Below are 9137 nucleotides of genomic sequence, written 5' to 3'. Positions count from 1 at the left end.
ATTATTATTATTATTATTATTATTAAATCTCAAGTGTTTTCATGGTTAAATAACGACACTTTGGCAGATTATATTATTTTAAGTAGTTGCAAAAAATAAATATGGAATAACTAAGTATGCAAATTTAGTAAATACATTATTTTGCAAATTACATTATTAATGGATCATCATTCTAACAATGAGATTCTTAATCTTTACATTTATTTAAATATGCATTTAAATACATTAATTCGAATTAATTGAATATTATAAATCCAAGCAGCCACATTCTAAATAAACACATTCAATAATTAATTAATAAAAAGGTAACTGGGAAGTTTAACATGAAAAAAAAAAAAAAAAAAATATATATATATATATATATATATATATATATATATATATATATATATATATATATATATATATATATATATATATATATATATATATATATATATATATATATATATATTCCAATATATTATATTAATTCCAAACACTATTCAACCAGTTTCTTTACAAAACAAAATGGAAAAGGTATATGTTAAAGCTGAAAAGGTGATGAAGTTTAAAATAAGAAATTATTATTTTTTATTTATATAAAAAGGCAACTGTGGTGGTTTAAAATTAAAAACTGTAGTTAAAATTTATTTATTTTAATAAATGTATATGTATATGACCATTATAAATCCAAGCAATATGCAACCAGTTTCTGCCTATTTTTTTTCTTTTTTTCATAAGTAACCATAATAAAGGTGAAATATAGTCTAATTAATTCAAAACCAGTTTATGCCTAAAATGAAATAAAGTGATAAATGTGAATGTGATGAATGTGAACTGTGATCAATTTTAAAGCAATACATTATAGCCATGATTATCTTATAGAATGATCTACACAATGAAGTCTGTAGAATCTGTGATTCGCACTGAATTAATTCCATATACCATGTTTGCCTTTGCTCAGTTTCTGCCTCTTTATCTGAACCCTGTGAGTCAATATAAACACATTGCAGCATTATGCATGCAACCAACTCTATTGAGATCTAATCTCCTAATAAGCACTTTAGCAAGAGGTAATAGTTTGTGCCTAATTAATATTTCAGGTGGTGCTTTGTGTAAAAATAAATGAAACTTGTTGAATGCTCCCAAGGTTGCGGCATCGCAAATGTGCTCCTATTCAAGTGAAATCAGTTTGGTTTTTAAGCAGTAATTAAGCAATAATGAGACTGGTGTACTCTGTGGAGACCAGATCTGACACACATACATACACACACACACATACACACACGTACATACATATATATATATATATATAGTCTTATCATTTGCATTGATTTGTCTGTTAGGTGCTTTAAAAAAACTCTTTTCACACAGTACGGGTCATTTACATGATGAGGCCGCTTGGAAAGAAAATGAAACACATCTTATATTGCACCATCTGCTGATATTATCACTTGTGGAGGATTGGAAAGCGGACGGGTTTTCTGCCAAGCCATCTGGCTTATTGTCAAAGGCGGGCAGACGGAGTGACAGACATCATGGCGTGTTCATGAGAACTGAGATGAACTGAAGGGATGAACTACACTAAAACCACAGGCCTGTCAATCCATCCAAAGCCTTTTTTATTGCTTTATTTTATTTCTTCATTTGTTTTTTAAATGCTGTTTAAGAAACTCTAATGTAACATGCAAACTGCGGTCCTTGGGCATTTCCATTGTGTCTCATAGTTTTTCAAAGTCTTGCAGCATTTTAAAAAATAACAATAGTAAAAAAAAAAAAATAAATGTGTTGCATTGATAGCTTTTAAGTGTACTTGTTAAAAACAAGTCAAGACAAATAAATTAAAAGTCTGTTTTTAAACCCAAATGTAGTTGTTTTGGATGCAACATCTTAACTTCACATAGTAATACACACAACCATTCAAAGGTTTGGGGTTGGTAAGCTTGATTGATTATTTATGAAAAGAAGTCTCATCCTCTCACCAAGGCTAAATTATTTTTAACATTTAAATAGCTTTAAATGTACTTTACCCCAAAGCTGAATTTTAAAAAAAATTGGAGTAAAAATGTATTTATTTCAGTATGTTTATTTTGCTTTTATTGATCTTTATAAATCCAAACACTATGCAACTAGTTTCTGCATAAAATAAAATTGGAAGTGTAATTGTGATTGTTGTAATTGTAATTGTGATGGTAAAAATGATGAATAATTACATATTTAATAGCATTTCATTTATTTAAATCTAAATTTTATTGAACAATCTAATATTTTAAATCTTACCAGTACATTTAAAATGTAATTGATTAATTTGATGCAAAGCTAAATTTTCATTATATTACATTGTCTTTAATGCCATGTTTGTACAATTTAATGCATCCTTGCTAAATGAAATTATTCATTTATTTTCACTGACCCCAAACTTGAAATTTTAACCATAGTAAAATTTAATTTAATTTAATTTAATTTAATTGACCACCAATGGATAACACAGAATTTGCACATATTAAATTAAGTTCAATAAAATTCAATAAAAATCAATTAATTAATTCATTCATTCACTCACTCATGCATTCATTCATTTATATATAAAAAATAAAATAAAAAAAAAATAAAAAAAAAAGTGGTTGGTTAACACAATATACTATATGTATTTTTGGACAGACAGCAACCTTCTATTGTGCCAAGAGCATGTTTTGTATTTTCCTATGACCTATTATCGCTAAAACAATTACCATGGAAGGTGTCATTGAAACACAACAATCTGCAATGCGACTCAAGGGAATGTGTGTCTGAAGGTGACCGTCGTACCTTCCCTTTGTGTGACTGTTCCAGCACTGCTCCTCATCTGGGTCAGTCACTTCGTCCTCTGCACAGATGCTGTCTGGCAGCGACGACCAGAATTTCTTCGACTCCTTCAGCTTCTCCTTAATGTCGATCACCTGGAATCATGCACAGAAAGTCAACACTAAAATACACTGAGAGAATGAAGATGTAGGCACAATTCGAACTGAGGGATGGATTGAGTTGGGATTATTATAAAGGAGGAGGAAGATGGGGCCAACAATTTGCATGGAAATCTCATTCTGGCTCGCCGCACAGTTGACTTTTTCGGTTTTAACACCATAAGAGAATTCATTGGGGACCAGGTGCAAGTCTAATCCTCCACTAAGCTGTTCTGGTATTTTTTTGTACCAACCAGAAGGACGGATTTTCTGGAAATGTCTGAACGGGATCGCTGAAATCTCTTCTCAACCCAACATGGTGTAGTGAGAGGTTTATAAATTGGACTTATTTGCAGGCATTATGCCAAGGTTTATCTGTAAAGATTGTCTATCAATGTCTAGTCATTTGTAAAAATTTGTCACTGGTTGTCTCTTAAAATGCTTTATTAAATGGCTGCTCTTCTTCAGCTCTGTCGACTTGTACAATAGTTTTACTATTTACTGGCTAGCAGTGCTTGTTAAGGCAAGATTCACTATTACTATTAGCTAAAATTGGGATAACGATTCCAACAAGCAACAAAATATAATTATACAATAGTTAGTTGCAACTTTTGTATCAATTTGGAGTGACTCTTCCTGAGTTACATCATTGCAGCAATTGGTGGCGAAAAGAGACCATATTTGAGTGAGTTAGTGATTCATTTATTCATCTGATTCAATCAAAAACACAATCAAAACTACGACCTGCCTTTATTAGTGTGTCACGGAATCATTCACTAAACAACCAATTTGTTTAAAACATTAGTTCATTATGAAACAAATCAGGTCAATTAACATAAAGGCAAACGCTACATGTTTGTAGAAAAAACAAAATCATCATTAATTGTCAAACTATTCACTCAAACGGTTTAAACATTGATTCATTACAGAGTAAAGCAGGTGAGTGACTGACTGAAGCATTCACTAAACTGATTCGTTATAAAAGCAGATTTGTACAGGAATAAAACAATTGGCTGCCTTTTGAGTGACTCGCTGAATCATTCATTCAGTTGATTCATTCGAAACACTTATTCATTGAGGAACAAAGCATGTGAGCGTCTGACTGAAGCATTCACTTAACCAATGAACTCACGAACACAGATTCACAGGGATAAAACTACTGGCCGTCACTATGAGCGAATCATTGAATCATTCATTCAGTTGATTCATTCAAAACACAGATTTATTCATGAAGAAAGCAGGAACTGAAGAAATGTATGAGCATGGATTTACTCAGGGACAAAACAAATGGCTGTCCTTAGAAGTGAGTCATTGATTCGTCCATTCAGTCGAATCAAAAAAAGCTGAATCATTCATGAAGGAAACGTGTTACCTCTTCTTCAGAGATGCACAGCTCTGGAAACATTTTCCTCGGTGGAGCAAGAATCAAAACTAATTGGCAATATTGTGTCAAAACTAAGTCATTCAACTCATTTTTAACTGGTCTGCTGTATAGTACAAATGCTCTTGATTGTGTTGAATTGCTTGAATAATAAAGTTTGTTTCATAGCTTTTGTGCTAAAGACACAAATGAATCTTCTTATTATGTAGCCTAATGAAGAGACTTTGCATTACATAAGTGATGTTAGATTTTTTTTCCAGATTGACTATAAAACAAAATAATACAAAAAATACAATAAAACTGGCATGCATAGCATCCTAGCATGCTAACCTGATCCATTCTGTGTTGCTAGAGAAGTGTATCAGAATTCAACAGATGCCTTTAAAATATTCCCTTTGTGGGTTTAGTAGATAATATGCTTGTATATTCCCTATTGTATAAGGTGTACCTTTTAGGTCAAAGTAAAATGGCCCCAGACGGTCTTCACTCAACCAAAGTTGTACTCTATTATTGTATCTGCATTATACTCTAACTTCCTTTTGTGCAAGAGAAAATTAGCTTGTGCCGAGACATTACATCGAGTCATTGATAAAATCTTCTGGTACATCACCAGATCTGAGCCCCGAGCCTCAGACGTGTGCAGATTGATTTTATTAACAAAGTGCACTGCACTCCAGAAAGCAAACAGATTGATGCTTATCAGTGAAGGGTCTGATGGGAGATACTGTATATGCTGCACAGATCGTAGGAAACATTGAAGGCCTTCTCACGTGACTCATGTTAGTGGTTAAGCCCAGAATTATGAGATATATTCATTTATGTTTGTTTCTTCATCAGAACAGATTTTGACAAATGTAGTATTTGCCTGTGTATGTTTGCATTGCGTTTAATGCATCTTATGTTGAATCCTTGACGCGGGGTTGTTTTGTTGAGTTCTTTTCTGATATTAGACTTGTATGAGTATCAGAGACCTGGAAGAATCATTACGCAATTTGCCATAAATACCTCAAGCAAAGTGACATTAATTCTTGTTGGCACAGGAAACCTGTACACATCCTGTATGTGTCATCATGCGAGTATATTAGGTTTCTGACATAATAATGCTATAATGGGATTAAAAGGTGCTGGATGTCACGTTCTGCAGAAATAAGCTGTGCTAAATGACGCCGAGGTTATCTGCCGAGTCAACAGCAACAGCCAGAGGCACGACATTAAAGAATGTGTATTGACGGCGTGTCAGAGTTGGAGACCGCTTTGCCCTTTTTGAAGTGCTAATCTGTTAGCACGGGCTGCAGAGATCTGGAGCGCTTTCACACCGAGCTTTTGGTTAGCATTCAGAAGCTGTTAGGCTGGATGCTGATATTAACACCTTAGCATGGATGCTTTAGGAGGGTGTCGAGATAAACACACAACAGCGGAATGTACAGAAAATGGAAGAGATGATGATTTTTTTTTTTTTTGAGATTCAGTACATGTGGCTTTAGATGAACCTTATGTGTCAAATAAATGGGCGATCAGTTTCTTCTTACAAAACACTGGGGAACACAGCAAGTCATAAAAAGGAATTAAAATGACAGCATGGATGCTTCTATCAAATCATTTCTGATTTTACAGTAATAATAATAAAAATAAAAAAATTATATCACAAAGAAGTAAATGTGAAAAAAAAACTTTTTAACAAAATGACAAAAAAATAAAAAAAATTATAGTAATACCGAAACATATTTTGTAATACAAATAATTGAAAGCAAAAATATTCTTATAAAAATACAAATTTGTGACATAATATACATCAAATGAATGTGTAAACTGTTAGATTCTCATTCAGACTAATTATGTACAAATTACATCAGACATTTTAATACTTAACTAATTGCATAAACTTTCAGAAAGACATGTTCACACCAAGACGATAACTAAAACAATAACTATATTAGTGTGTGAACCAATGCACAATATTGTTCTGCTTATAATTAGCACATACTGCACATTTGTCACTTTTAAATGCTCTAGCTCTTTAAAGCAGGATAGATTCTTATGTTTTAAATATCAATCAGCTGCAAAATTGTTACACTTTGCATGAGCTGCATCGTTTTAGAGTTGAGTGTTAATCAGTTGTAAAACCGTAAATTGACTTTGACACAACTTACGCAACTGAATACTTTTCTGCATCGTTTATATTTTTGCAACTATGCTTGCATAAGTTGCTGCAATACTTTATTCCATTTATCCAGTTTCAATTCATGCATGTTTATGATACATTTACACAGAAGTTTGTTCAGATCATGCTTCGTGAATACATGCAACAATTTATATATATTGTATTTGCATGTGCACAGAACAAAGTCAAACAAAGTATTTTTTATTTGCACAACAGATTAGAGGAAAAACTACTATTCGATAGCTATCTTTCTGCAAGACGTTGCACTGACACCACCGAGGCAAAGGTGAGAAAAATATTTCATTCACGCAAATATCTCTTTCCGGCAAGACCACTAGATGCTGCTGCACCTCTGAGAGAGCGATACAGAAAGACTCCTAAGACATCAGAGAGCATGCCAAGAGCACGCATATAAATAAATAAACCAACTCATGTTTCAAAGGTGTATTAAAATACATGCTGTGTATTAAGAGAAGTCTTATGTTAGCGGTAAGTGAGTGGCTGTATATTGGGCAAGTGTTGCGCGCTGGGACAGGCTGCAGATCGTCTAACAGTTCGGCCACACAGATCATTAGCACACAGGCCTGCCAAAAGGGATGAGTTAAGGGCAGAACTGCTATTCGCTGGGGCCTCATTGCTCAACACTCGTCCGAGCTCGACAACAGCCAGACAGCAGAGTCCGAGCACTGGGCATCATTCCCTACATGTGCCACGGCTCCACACGTGGGTTCCCAGCAAGTCTGCTGCTCCTCGATGACGTGTTGGTCTGGGCTAAAGCATTTGAGAGGTTTAGTGGAATACTACAAAGCCTAAAATAAAAAAACGGTCATCTTTTAGTCATCCACATGTCATTCCAAACCCATATGCTTTTATTTCTTATTATATGGAAAAAAAATCAAGTCTAGCAGGTTTGGAATGTCTTGCGGGTGAGTGAATGTATTTGCAGTCAAAAAGTGGAAAAAGACTGTATTATTCAGTCATTTAGAAAACATTTCTGTAACAGTCTAGAAAACAACAACAGCTGAGACGTCAGTGTGTTATCTGTGGAAAAGCATCCTTATTTTCTGTGAATGTGATGCTGTAATTACTGCGGCAGTTCAAAAACACTCCAAAATATGGCAGTATCTAGTCAGAGCAGAGGAAAAAAAGCATATAATAATTTATTTTCCATGTAATGTAGACTAATTAAGTCTGTTCCTTGCTAATGCAAAATTAGCTGGTTTGGTAGAGTAAGTAATATATATATATATATATTTTTCTTTTTACAAAGTAGGCCTTCTAGTTTCTAATAATTCTAGTACAACAAAATAATGAATTAAACCATAAGAGCATGCACATTACAGGGTTTTATATATATATATATATATATATTACCATAGTAAACAAAACAGAATGACCAAAACAATATAATTTAACATTTGGCAACATATTTTTTGCACTTATAATTTTGATTTGAGTTATAATAATCAATAATTCTGTATGTTTACACTTCATTTTTTATAATTTTAATTTATATATACACACACACACACACACACACACACAGAGAGAGAATTAAAGCAAACGATCACACAAAAGAACGAATCTTTGGTTTATTTGTTTATTTATTTATTTTATTTTTAGTTTCTTTATTTAGTTAGTTTTGGAGCTCTGGTTATATAACTTAATTTGCTCTTCATGTTTTTGAACATATGTCATGAGTATAGAGTGTCAGAACTGTCTGTTTTATATCAAATGGATATAAATGTGCCTGTTACAGCATACGGGTGGAGTTTAGCCTCTGGACTCCTTTTCACTTAAAATAGGAGGAAATGTTTGGTGGGTACAATCCATCATTGTGGTACTAAATGTGCTCGGCACCATTTAGACCTGATAGTTCTCCGGCTCGCTGGGGAATACAAGCAGGACCCATCATTGCTGGCCAGGTCTACATGCGACTTTCAACCTTCAAAATTCCCTGCAACTGCCCTCTATTAGAAAGTTTAGGAGATGACATGTCCCAATTTATAATGATTTTATTCCCAGCTGAGTTTTTTTTTTTTTAATGCTATGAGGTCCATGCCTATGTAATGATACGTTAAAGATTGCATGACTAGAATAACAGCAAAATTCATTATGGAGAAGACTGCGAAGGGCATGCAATAATCATAGCAAACAAAATAACCTTTTGAAATGATTGCTATTTTGAAGGATTGCTCAGATAATTTCATATATCATATATCATTTAAGATATCTTCGGATGTTATTGCCATTGTTTCTGGGAGTCTGTATGATTTCATATTTTCTCTCTTCCTGTGGCATGCTAATGTATATTATTTATGTATTATTAAGTCAATATAAAAGCAAAAGTTCTGTTTTTTATTACGCATGCTTTATTGGATAACACTTATCAATCAATCAATCAATCAAATAAATAAACAGAAGAAAAATATATAAATATACTTAAAACAAGGCTGAAAAAATATATCTTGAATGATGTGTATATGGCTTAAAATACTGGATAATTGCATCTAAAATGTTTATTTTTTTAAGTGTAAATCACATTCAGTTGACTAAGGTTTTACATTTGTCTTGCTTTAAGGATGTTTATGTATGTTTATTAGAATAAGAAAAAAGAAAATATTTAAGAAAATAATTTTTGGCAATGCAGACATCTAAAATTATGTAGCAT

The 9137-nt window shown here is 32.9% G+C and overlaps 1 protein-coding gene across 1 annotated transcript in view; it reads right to left on the bottom strand.

The window, feature by feature from the left end:
• LOC127949615 (glypican-6) overlaps positions 1–9137 on the bottom strand; it is a 183073-nt gene that overhangs the window by 6481 nt on the left and 167455 nt on the right. The window contains exon 7 of the mRNA XM_052547049.1: positions 2791–2921. Coding sequence (XP_052403009.1) covers positions 2791–2921 — 131 coding nt within the window. The remainder of the gene's footprint in view (positions 1–2790; positions 2922–9137) is intronic.

Source organism: Carassius gibelio, chromosome B1 (genome assembly GCF_023724105.1).
Source record: "Carassius gibelio isolate Cgi1373 ecotype wild population from Czech Republic chromosome B1, carGib1.2-hapl.c, whole genome shotgun sequence".
In the NCBI taxonomy this organism is placed as follows: domain Eukaryota; kingdom Metazoa; phylum Chordata; class Actinopteri; order Cypriniformes; family Cyprinidae; genus Carassius; species Carassius gibelio.
Note: the sequence above shows the minus strand (reverse complement) of the source record. Positions and strands in the feature narration are given on the sequence as shown.